The sequence below is a fragment of the Sphaerodactylus townsendi genome, linkage group LG07, assembly GCF_021028975.2.
Source record: "Sphaerodactylus townsendi isolate TG3544 linkage group LG07, MPM_Stown_v2.3, whole genome shotgun sequence".
Classification (NCBI taxonomy): Eukaryota; Metazoa; Chordata; class Lepidosauria; order Squamata; family Sphaerodactylidae; genus Sphaerodactylus; species Sphaerodactylus townsendi.
In genome coordinates this window covers 32,616,907-32,630,059 of record NC_059431.1, presented here as the reverse complement: position 1 = coordinate 32,630,059, position 13,153 = coordinate 32,616,907, and the positions used below count along the sequence as shown (strand labels likewise).

General features: G+C 40.2%; 1 protein-coding gene across 1 annotated transcript in view; it reads right to left on the bottom strand.

Annotated features, from left to right (window-relative positions):
* The window catches only part of LOC125436756 (regulator of G protein signaling 7 binding protein), a 70,672-nt gene that overhangs the window by 9,751 nt on the left and 47,768 nt on the right, over window positions 1–13,153 (bottom strand). The window contains exon 3 of the mRNA XM_048504020.1: window positions 2,044–2,174. Within this exon, the coding sequence (XP_048359977.1) occupies window positions 2,044–2,174 (131 nt within the window). The remainder of the gene's footprint in view (window positions 1–2,043; window positions 2,175–13,153) is intronic.

The following is a 13,153-nucleotide window of genomic DNA, read 5'->3' as shown; positions in this document are numbered from 1 at the left end:
ACATATTAGGAATCAAAAAGGAAAACAAAAATAGTTTTCTTGGTGGTTTTAACAGTGAAGCAATAAGACACGTTTTATTACGGACATTAGGCCAGCAAAGTGAAGCAATAAGGAAATTATAATGTCGTGGTGGTAGCATTAAATCACAAGGTTTGAAATAAATACACAATATTAATGTTCATGTGATATTTCCTGTGTTTTCAAAGCACCTCATATAAATTATCTCAATAATCCTGAAAATAATATTACATGGAATGACAGCACTATCCCCATAAGAGGGAACAGAAGCTTGCCTAAGCCAACTCTAATAGGTTCATGGCTGATGTAAAATTTTGAAAAGGATGCCACTTTGCAACTTGTGCTGCATTCCAGCTATTGTCATAATACTATTCTAAAAAAAAAAACTTGAACAGGAACCTATGAATGACATGTGGAATTTTAATGAACAAAGATTATAAAAATCGCAAAGCGTTTTGCTCACTAAAAGCTCTCTTTTGCTTATAGATAAATCCGTTACAAACTGTAAGTAGGCTCTGCTGATGCCAAATATGTTTTCACATTTCCTAGTACTGTTTACAAGCTCAGGTTAAACAGGGAAGAAATTAAAGGAGAAGCTGTTTGGAAGAACAGCTCATCCCCTCTGTGTCCCCAGAAAAAAAACAAGAACAAAGTCAAACTCCAAAAGCTTTGCTTCTGCTCAATTAGTGTGTGGAATGGAGGCATCATGCTTGCAAGCGCACATCTGTATTAAACCAGCTCAACCTTTTTCTGTAGAAGAGCTATTTTCAGTTGAGATGTTTCCACTCAGTACAACAAGCCTTGGTTTCTTCGTGTAGGTCACCTCCCTGCAGGAAAAAGTTTGACCTGAACTGAAAAAAGATATAAAAAGCAACAGAGAGCCCGAGGCTTGAATTCTGAAGAACTGCAGTATTTCCATGAGACAGGTGAAGGCAGAAAAGTGCTGAACTGAGCTGTCTTATTTTGCTCAACACAACGGTGTGGACGCATATTTTTCCCCAGCGGATGCCTGAATGTACCATATTTATTGACAAGTACACACCTTTACCCGGTCTTTTTGTGCTATCAGGAGACATTCCTTGAATAAGCAAGGACACATTGATGTGTAAGGCTAGCTCAATGGACATCTCCATGGAAAACTGGCCAGTGTCGTGCTAGTAAAATGCAGCAGATAAAGAATGTAGAGTCCAAGAAGTCTGAACTGAAATACTGTTCATGAGAATGTGGGTGAAATGGACATGTTTTGGTGAAATGGAATGCTTTCCTCCCCATTATTCATAAAATCTATGGCTGTTTGTAAAGTCAGCAGCCACTATTAACTGACTCTCTATTAACTATGACCGATCCTCATCAATTTGTTCTTTTCCATGCTGTGCTGCAATAGCTTGCAGCACATTGCTGGAAGATACGGATAGCTGCCATGCTGCCTCTACTCTGCAGGGAATCTTCCAACTCTTAATCCTGCCCAACAGTCTACAGAACAATTCTAGAAGACAGGGAATTCCTACTTTACTTAGGAAAATGAAAAAATTAGTTACTGTAAAACTTTCTTACATAAATAAAAAAAATTCTTCTGGCTTTATGCTGCAACGGAATGACCCTCCTTATCTTGAGTTTCAGTACAGTATCTTGTCTTACAGTACAGTGCAGGACGACCCCCTGGATCAGCATGATGGGGAGAATCAGAGGTCTGCAGTGGGACTTCCCTTTCCATCTACAGAAATAAATGGCAGGATTCTAATCCCACTTCCTTGTTTCATTGGAAGCACAAGATCCATATTCCTTTTCACGTGCTGAGTTGCTCTCTCTTTAGTGATGTTACTGGGTCAGCCTAAGAATGCAAAGAGCTCTAGGTATGCCCTGAGATGGACAGAGTTTGGATCGAAGAATAAAAGTACGTTGAACTCTTTCAGCTAGTTGGAGACTAACAAAGGAAACCCGTGCAGTAGAAGTCTTGTTGCATGAAGGACAACACAAATGAACATAACAAGATCAAGAGAATTACAGTGTATGGCATGTGAATACCTTTCCGATGAAGCTGAAGCGATCCTAGCAGGCATATGGATTTTAGCATCTCTGTTGTGTACATTTCTAAGCAGCACTGCAACTGGATATATAGTCTACAGATTTCAGGATGAATCTCACCATCTTCTGGTCTGCAGCAAATAAAAAAACACAAAAAACCCAAAAATATTATCATAAGCAATTGTGGTTCAAATTTTAGGGGGGTAGCTGAGTTAGTTTGTTGCAGAAAATACAAAAATAGGCCTTGTGGTTTATTAAAGTTTTCACAGGCAAGATTCTCTTTTCATGTACAAGTGCTATATCTCATAGACTAAAAATAAATGGGGCTTGATCCAATAGTGCCCTTGTGCTATTAGAAGGCATTTCACTTACACAATCTCTTTAGATTCCCCTAGATTCCCCAACCTTCAGAAGCAGCTTCTCAGGAGGCTTTTTTTTTTTTGGGGGGGGGGGGGTGATGCTGAAAACAGATGGCACGGGAAATACCTATAGCCAGGATTGGGCCTCCACTCACAGTTCTCCAGATCTGACAATTTATTTTGGAACCCTGGTATACAAAACATGCAATTTTATGGGGAGGTTTCTGATATGAAAATTGATGGTTATATTGCTACCCCTGAAAACTATACAGAAGCTTCATAGGTAGAATACTAGCTGGAAGGTGTAAATCACCAGTCAAGTAACCTCTCTGAAAGAGAGTTTAGGGAGATCATCCACAATGCATCCTAGTTTGTGAAAATGGAGGTTTTTACAACTCACTCTAATTGAGGGCTAGGAGGGTGGATCAACAATCATCAGCTAACAGCCACATGGAATATAAATGGAATTTAAAAACAACCACCCATTTTTTCACTACTGAAAGATAATCAATTATATAAAGAGAGATTTAATCTGCGCTGAAGACAGCAACCTTGCAGTAAAATAATCCTTTTCTTTGGGAACTGTAAATTAAAATGAAACTTTTAAAAGTGGGGAAAAGTGAAGGACTTAAAACAATTTGACAGGAAGTAGAAGAAAGGGTAAAAGTACAAAGGGATATTCCTGTGGTATGTTTTATTCAAATAGGGACATTTTTTTTTACTATTATTATGATGTGATGAAAGCACATTTGAAAGAAGATTGTTATGGGAAAAGTTTAGATTGGATAGAAATAAACAGGTATTTCTTTTCCTATTTTTTTCACTGCTATGTTGAGCCTAAATGGTGAGAATTAGGTGTTATGGAAACTCCTGGAATGTAAACAAACTAATATGCATCTCTGTGGATAATTTAAGACATCTGCTAGAGAAAAAGGTGCTGACAGCTTAAATAATCTATCTTTTTCACCATCTGATTTCACCATCTGTGGAGTTAATACCAGAAAAATTAATTACACCTGAGATTATGAAAAATGCTTTGATCGACTAGTAGATAAAGTGAAGTCATTTGAAAAGATGGAGAAAAGACTTAATAAAATGGATAAATTATTTTTACAAATGAAAGAACAAATGGCAGATGAAGTTAAGAAATTAGAAAGTCCTATAAATCAAGCATTTGGATAAATTAAAAAACTAACAACAAAAGTTATTATTATTTATTTATTTGACTTAATAGGCCAACCCTCCTTTTTGGATTCAAGGTGGCTTACAACATGGTTTAAAATACAATAAGCAACATATAACAAGATTAAAACAGTCCAACAAAAAGTTGAAACCTTTCAAGGGAAAACAGAATTTTTTAAAAGATACAAAAAGAGAAACAGACAATCTTGCTCTGCAGAATTTTATTTGAGATTCAAGGCAGTGTCTAAGACTGCGGATGAAAATATTATACAAAGGATTATAACTGTCTTAGCAGACTTCCTTTGGATTGCATAGAAAGATATGGAGATGGAATTTGATAAAGTTTACAGGTTAAAATACAGGTTTGTTGCAATGATTAAAATCTCGAGAGATACACTGGTTCAGGTTTTAACAAAGGTTTTAACAAAGACTATGAATACCTAGGATCAAATAGAGTTGATGAGCAAAACAGGTTTTAAGGTTGGAAAAAAGGTAAAATATCTGGGTTTTATGTTGTCAAATATGAACTGTATGCTATTTCAAAAGAATTATGCTAAAACATGGAATTAAGTTAATAAACATGTGTCATGGTGGAAGAAAATAGTTATCTTAGCTGATGAGAATTTCTGTGATTAATGTACTGCCAAGAATATTATTTTTATTTCAAACAGTGCTTATGTTGGCAAATGATATTCCATTTAAACAACAGCAGAAAGATATATCAAACTTTTTCTGGTAGGGAAAACATCTTGGATAAAATATAAAATATTGAAAGATCCAAAAGAAAGAGAAGGTCTAGGTTTACCTGATTTGAAATTATATTTTGCAGCTTGTTGTTTAACTAAAAGGGCATAATTTAAGATATGAATGGAATGATAAAGTTAAAATTAATAAAGATTTTCATAATCATTATATTAGACATACCATTATGGGAATGTGGGATAGATTTAAACCTAAACTATGAAAAAAAAGGCAGGTGGCTTTCACCACAAGAAGTATTATTTAGACAAGAGATTATACTTGAAAACAAGTGGATAACATGACATTTTAGACTTGTATGCACAATTATTAAAGAGATCTAAAATAGATAAAAGATATGGTTTTGAATGAAACTGAATTAGAAGTAAAACTATGCATGGACGATCATATTATTACTAAAACGTATAAGCTCTTGTTAAGATTTTACACAGAAAAACAATGAGTGAAAGAGTGTATGATGAAATGGATCATTAACTTTGGGTATAATATACAAATGGAACAATGGGCAAATGTGTGGTTAAAGGAGCTTACACAAAGATGTGTTAAAACATCTTGAATGTGTGTTGGAAATGTGATCATCATGAAGGGACTTTTCATCATTTATGGTAGACTTGTAACAAATCTAAAATTTTTTGGATACAAATATATTGAACAATTCAGAAGATTTTAGACTGGCCAATTATGCACAAGGTATCTGCTGTGTGATGGGGATGAATGTCCCTTGTGGCCAGATTTCTATTTTTTCCTGAAGCCCCACTTTCATTTTCCATTCTCTCTGCGGCAAGTGCGACTTTTAATCTGATTCACCACCTGAGTAGGCAGATTTGCTAGTGAGCGCAGCTTTGCCTGGATATATTCTCTCTACCCATGACCAGCCTACCTAGCTCCACCCTTCCAACTCCCTCGAATCATCCTTCCTTCCATGTCGCTGGCTCCTTCCTGCTTCTCTAAATGCTCATATTGAGATATCGATATCTTGATATAATAATAAGGGACAGTACAAGCAGGATCTTTATTTGGCTCCACCCCACCTTGACTGCTCTACTTCTGCCCTCCTCAGGAAGGCTTTTAAAATTTTCAAACATGGTTTTATTTTAAAAGAAGCTTGTCTCTTTCTGTGGCAGCAGCAGCAGAATATATGTGTGTATGTGTGTGTAGGGGAGGGGAACAGAATATCACCTCTTCACATGGTTTCCTTCTTCAGCAATGTGGGGTTCACACTGCTTTGCCTCTTTCATTTTTGGGTGTGTGTGTGTGTACTATTTTTGGAAAAAAAGGCTACAATATTGATCTATTGATATAACAGTAATTAAAAAGCTTTTCCAGAGCAGGCAGTCTTGAGCCTACTGGGTGGGATGAAATCTGTGCCTTTAAAAATGACTTGATGGGTGGAGTTAGAAGAACCAGGAAAAGCAGGCCTGGGAGAGTTCTCTGCAGAGCAACTGAGCAGCAGGAGTGTCTCCTTGCTTGTAAACAGAGAAACGTGAGTAGTACAAGCTCACTGCGCAGTGGAAAGCCCTGCGGTAAGAGTTCCAGGTAGAATTGGTCACTAACATACAAATGAAACCAGAGGCTTTTCTTCTGGGACTTATGGACAGACAGCTCGAAAAAAAATGGAACTTTGTTTTATGTATGACATCAGCAGGAAGAATATTATATACACAAAAATGGAAAACTTCAGTTATACCCACAACAGAAGAATGGATTGTGAAGCTTTTGGAGTTGGCAGAGATTTACAAGTCTCATAGCCAAACAAACAGTTTAATTACCCCTTAGGGAGATTTACGAAACAAAAGCCCATGGAAAAGTTGTCTCATTTCTGTAATATGATGTTGCCTTTCTCCTCCCCTTTTCTTCTCTTCAAGTTTCATTTGGAACAGGAAAGAATATATTGAATTTCTAAAACTCTTCAGGAAAATCTGGTCCAGGTTTTTGCAGGGAGGGGGGAAGTGTTCATATTTCTGAGATTTCATTATAGAGGAATGAAATGTTTATGAAAAAATAATAGAATTACAGATAGCTTCATGTTGTGCCACAGTCCAGGCCACACTGAAAGCTAAAGAAGGAGCCACTTTGCAGAGCCACAGTGTGGCTGTCTGAGGATATGTAGTAGCATTTGTACAAAGCTGGATTATTTCAATGACTAGCCTTCATGACCCCAAACATAGTCAGTAATCATTTTTAAAAATCTCTGCTACTTAAAGGTCTGATTTTTCATGGATGCAGTGCTATTTACTCCGAAATACATTTTTATTTTTGGCTACCCCAGGAAACCAAAGCAACTAACTTGATAAATGATTTGCAATAATTATGTATCTCAGAGCTTACATTATGAGATCAAAATGATGTTTTTATCCCAATCAAAATGGAAATATTTTGAGGTCAACGGCAAACAATGCTCACTTAACATGAGGAGCTAGCTCCTCAACCACTTTAGGGCCTCAACCACTGTAGGGCAAAGTGGCTGCAAGCACAGTTTATTCTGTGGCTAACAATTTGTGGACATTGACTCAAGCACAATTTGCTGGCTTGCCTAAAATACTCTATGCAAATTTTCTCCAAGAAACAGGTGGGGTGAAAGACTCTATGGAGTACATTAAACTTGATGATTATGTTACAGAGGATAATGTAAGTCATTACATTAGCATATTGGAAAGGTTAGTTTCCACTTTAACAGAATAACACATTCTTCATTTCAAGTGAAATATGTTTGGACGTACATGACACCACAACTTTTGATCTGAGCAAATACATCAACCTGTAAAGATGCTTATGAAAACTGCGCCACTATTTTTAGGGTATAACATTAATTGGAGATCAATTAAATACCAACAGTACTAGAATCCTCCTTGACTAGGACGCCTGCAGGTATCAGCATGAAGAAATAAGTGAGAGAACTGATTTTCTTGCACAGTTGTACAGGGATGTAGGTATAGATTTTTAGGGGGGTTGGGGGTGGGGCCACCCACCTCTAGGACATGGCCACGCCTCCCCAAGCCCCACCCCCGGCCTAGCGCTTATAAAAGCAGCTCTCCAAAGCCAGGGATGGCAGACTCCCCCGCCCTTCCCTCCCCTGCCCCCCCCAGCTGGGCTCCCAGCCGGCAGCTGGCAGTTCCTTCTGCCCTCCCCTCTGGGCAGAGGCATAGAGGGAAAATGGAGCCCAGTGCAAAATCTGAGTGTTGTGTCCCATCCCGTCCCGTCCCGTCCCCCCGGGCAGCTGCTATGATGCTGGAATCCAACCTCAAACAGCATCACTTTCAGTGGTGTTTAAACTAGAGAGCCCAAATTCTCCTTTTAAATCCACCTTAAAGGGAGAATCTGGGGTCCCCGAGTTAGCTGGCATTGATGAGTGATGCTGTTTTGGGGTGGATTATCACCCACCATGAAACAGCATCACTTTCAATGTGGCGTAGTGGTTAAGAGCAGGTGCATTCTAATCTGGAGGAACCGGGTTTGATTCCCTGCTCTGCCGCTTGAGCTATGGAGGCTTATCTGGTGACCTTGGGCTAGTCACAGCTTTTCGGAGCTCTCTCAGCCCCACCCATCTCACAGGGTGTTTGTTGTGAGGCGGGAAGGGCAAGGAGATTGTAAGCTCCTTTGAGTCTCCAAACTCTTCTTCTTCTTCTTCTAAACTGAGGACCTCAGATTCTCCCTTTAAATCCATGCCGAAGGGGTGGATTTAAAAGGAGAATCTGGGGAAATTTGGGGGGTGCCTGTTTTCAGGGGTGCAATTATTAAGCTAGCAGCACCAAACTTTTAGGGTATCTTTAGGAGACTCTCCTAATTATACCACCCAGGTTTGGTGAAGTTTGGTTCCGGGGGTCCAAAGTTATGAACCCTCAAAGATGTAGCCCCCATCTTCTGTTAGCTCCCATTGGAAACAATGGAGGATGGGGGCACCCCCTTTGGGAGTCCATAACTTTGGATCCCCTGAACCAAACCTCACCAAGCCTGGGCAGTATCATCAGGAGAGTCCCCCAAACAATCCCTGAAAGTTTGGTGCTGCTAGCCTAAACAATGTGCGCCCTGCAGGCCAAAAACCGAAAAACACTAAAAATGTTTTAAAAACCCACAAACGGAGGGGCGGAGCTTTGGACATGAATGGGGGGGTTTGAACCCGAGAACTCCCCCTTACCTACGTCCTTGCAGCTGTAGTAGGCAATATGCCACAGATCACAATATCTTAACAGACACTCACACCAATTCACAGCTATTTTGAGAAAATTTATGAAGAAAGAAAAAGATCTGCTGGCTGTCATTCTGAATGTTGGAATGTATGCGTGGTAAGCTACTCTGTATACACAGAAACTTTCCCATTGTTAATGATGTGGGAAATTCTCTATCTGAACCATGGGAAAATTACCAAATGTGCATATTTTTTGCTGGACTACAGCCACGTTTATTTATTAAAATGTTTATATATATTTTTTGTCAGGACATTCCAAACTGAGCACAGTCCAGCGGAAATTTCAAATCTTATTGATTCAAATAGGAGAAAATGAACTTTCTCCCTGAAATTAATTCTTACCAATCAGTTTTGCTTTTTAAACTAGAAAATGGGCTTCAGTGGGTAACAGTAGGAGTTGTAGCCAGTTTGAAATTATGTTGCCATCACGATTCAGAACAAGAATTTTAAAAAGGCAAAAATAAATAAATAACGGTAAAACCTTCCATAGAAAACAGTGAGTTACAAAAGTGCTTATTGGTCCCATGATAATATCTATTCAAAAGTCCAGCTTCTTGCCATAAGTAGTGATTACAGTACCTGGGTGGGGAAGGAGAGGCTGCACCCAGTCCAAAAATTTTAATAACAGGTTCCGATGGTGGTGAGATTCAAACAGTGGCGTCGCCGCACACACGCACCTCCAGTCTCTACTGGGCAGGGAGGTTGCTTTAGAAACCCCTTCTCGGCACTCAGAAAAAATTAGTAACCACTTCTAGAGAAGTGGTGAGAACTGGTTGGATCCCACCTCTGGCAGCACCCCAAATCTGCCAATGGCCTCACCCTGTTTGACTAAATTTATGGCTTTGGGGTGAATACTGGGGGTGGGAGAGACATCCAAGTGGAGCACAGTGGAAACCTGTGCTGTTTAATCCACATCAGGACTTTGAAAAGGAGACAGATGGAGGTGAGATGAATAGCACCAACTGGAAGGACATCCCCAGAGAGGAAATATTCTGAGATTTTAAGACAGGTAATAAGCCAACATGGATAAAATCTTTATATAAGAATAGAGGCTGTCATGAAGTAGATACCTTTATGGTGAATTCATACTAAAGGCACTAAAGTTACTGACTCACAGAATTTTTTAGTAGTCCATAGGGCCAAGCGAAACGTTGTTTATAGATGTAGAAGAATGAGATGTGTAAACGATTAAAATATTCAGAAATGCTAGAATGGTCTATAGCAGTTGTTCTGAGCACATGACCCCTCTGCACATTCCATCAATGTGCAGAGAGGGATAGCAGGCACGAGCTTCAACCCCTGTGTCCACACAACTGCTGAGTTGTCTGTCTATTGTGAATGCATGGAGAACGTGTCCATGGGAAAAGTATCCATTCGTGATCACAAGCATTTAGAAAGCAGCATCCCAAACTTGGCAAGGAAGTATACTCAAATCACTTCCTCTGTCCATATTATCTTTTATTGAGCATATATAGTTGTGTCAATTGAAAGTTAAAAACCACAGTTCCAGGTGACATGATTTTTGACACCCAATCCTGGTAATCTACATGTGAAGACATTCTTACAGAATATACCAGGAGAATCATTCTGGTATCATGGAATTCTCAAAAAATTTCATTGAAAATTATGGTCCTTTCCGCACGGAGGCGGAAGGGCTTGGGTCGGTGTTTCTGACGCCGACCCGACGACGCTGGGAACGTCCGCATGGACGGTCCCAGAAAGAACCGGGGAGACGGCGCCGCTGGGCGCCGTCGCCTGGTCGACTTACCTGCTCTCTGGCCCTCCGGCACGTTGTCGGGGCCTGGGGACACGCCTCCCCTACCCTGCGCGCCTGCTCCCGTGTCGCAGAGCAGGGGGGCGTGTCCCCAGCGACACGCCAGAGGGCCGGAGAGCAGGTAAGGGAAGGGAGGGAGTGGGGGGGGGAAGCGCCGGGAAGCTGCTGCTGTTCGCACAGCAGTGGCTTCCAGCCGGCGTTTTCAGAAAAGTGCGCTTCCCAGCGCACTCTGGAAACGCCGGCTCAGCACCGGGCGGGCGGCGCAAGGGCGGCACAGCTGCAAAGCAGCTGCGCCCCCTGTGCGAATGGCGGCCTAGGGACGGCGTTTTTTGCCGTCCCCAGGCCACCATATTCCGCCCGTGTGGAAACGGCCTATGAGACAATTCTACACAAACTGGTTTTTTTTAGTCACAACAAACCACAATTAACAAGCCAGGTACAAACCACGGTTTAGAACCCCAGTTCATCACCCACCACCAACACAGACTAGTTGGATGGGAAGCCTACATTCAGACATCACAATAAACCAGAGTTTAATCAAACCACTTTGATTTGAATGGTAACCTCCACAGGCAACATATAAGCTACCTATTTACACAGACTCCACCAGTTGCCCTTGTGTGAGCTTAAGTGGAGCTCTAGAGCTCACACTACCTCTGCTGAAGTCCATATAGTATTTTTACTATGGATGGATGTTCAATCTGGTTTAACTTCTGATCCTAACATATGATAGTAAAGCCATGAGAACTTCATCCATTAGCACTATTTATAGCAACTTTCAGAATAAAACAAAAATCATTAGCTACTAAGTGTATTTAAGCATATAAATGCTGCTGGGAAATGTTTCATTGAAGACAGTTCTTTTCATCAATTTCTTTCCAAGAACTACTAGAATACTGTATTCAGGGACTGGTTTTTTTTTCAGGTTGTGGCTGCTATGGAAACGATGTTTTCAATGTACTGTGTGATCCTTACTTTTCTTCCTGTCACCAAAAGAAGTAATGAAGAATGGATGGGGCAATTTGTTAATAAAACATTCATTTATTATTGTTAGTTTATTTATGAGAAGGTTAAGCCAATCCCTCTACCTGCTTGTGCTGATTTTCCTTTGGTCATACAAATGGGAAATTATGCACCACAGAAAAGAAATAGCAACTGAAACGAAATTCTTTCCTTAGGAAATCAGTTCCAAGGTAAAAAATTCTGTTGCAGTGCTGTCTGCCAACCTTTCCTTTACTTGAATTCATCACATTGTTATCTGACAGATTACAATGGCATGCATGATTCTCTTTCCTTCATTTTATCCTTGTGACACCCATTCACGGTAGGTTGAAGTGAGAAAGACAATGTCTGATCTGCTTTGTGATAGAGTGGAAATATGAACCCAGGTCTCTTTCAGTCCTTGTCCAGCATCCTAATTACTACATCACACTGCCTCTCAATTCTGCACAAACTCTCAAATTAATAGTAATCAATATGCTATTAGCTGAGGAGCAATGAAGCACTTGTTTTGAGAAGGAGTAATAGCCACCTTAGACTCACAATGTATGCTTGGCATAAAACCAGTCAAGAGAAAGATACCAATCTAACACAACTGTGTTCTCAGAATTCCACTATACAGCAATGAGACATGAACCACTTAACTGAATTCAGTATCTTTTTTTATTGGTGAAAAGTATTGGGTTTGATCGTATAAGCAGAAAGAATTCAAAGAATGATTTCTCCACCTTTTCCCTTCTGCCTGCATTCCTGTCAGGTCCTACTCCTCCCCCTATGTGGTTCATATGGCAGTGGTAGTGGTGGTGTCTACTGTTCCTCCCTCCCTACTGCCTATGAGGGTCACATGTGTGTGTGTGTGGGGGGGAGTAGTTCCTGCTTCTTCTCCTCCATCCAACTACCTTGTGGCCCTCTACAACTTCCACTGTGAAGAGGATGGATGACAGGCTGATGTATACTGCTCAGGGCAAATATGAGATGAGTCCTCAGGAAAACTCAGCAAAAAAACAACAAAAAACCCAGATATACACACACTGATGACTTTGTTGTGAAAAGCACAATGCATAATTGTTGGTTTCGTTGATTCTTCTGAAATCACATCCATGAAGTCAAAATTTCATGTTGAAGCCTAACTTGTAGAAAAACTTTCTTAATTCCTCCCTGGTAGTTCCACTGTTCAGATTTGTTTCCTGTTCTACATACAAGTCACTAAAAGCAGTCTGGGAGGGGATAAGAGCCACTTATTTCCTTCATTCATACTCTAATTTTCTTTCCAATGGGACCCAAAGTGGCTTACAATATTCTCTCTTTCTCCATTTGACCCTGAGAGATATGTTAGATTGGAAATGTGTGATTCGGAATGCAAGGCTACCAAGTGAGCTTTAGGAATTTGAACCCATGTCAGCCCAATCTTTGACATTCTGAGCATTCCACCACACTGGATCTATGAAGACCATCTGCACATTTTGGATTTACCATCAAGATAAATACTGGACAACATTCTCAAACCACATATTGATAACATTCTACTTGAGCACAAAATACAGGAGGCCAAACTCCTAAAGCCTATTACAACTAATAGTGTGGAAATTAGCATTCACTGTTCATTAAATGCTTGCCAGAGTAAACGCCTTTCCTTCTTAAGTTATGACTGGGAGATTTCAAGGTGTTTTGCTCTCAGATAGATGATGCCCATGCTCTGTAAACGCCGTAGATACAAATCAGCATATCCTTCTAGAATGTCAGCTCCACTCTGCACTACGTAGCCACTATATAACCCCGATCCTTAAAGCCAAAACTAATCCACCTTCGGCCTATGAAGCAAATTATTTATTAAATGATGCATCGTTTGAG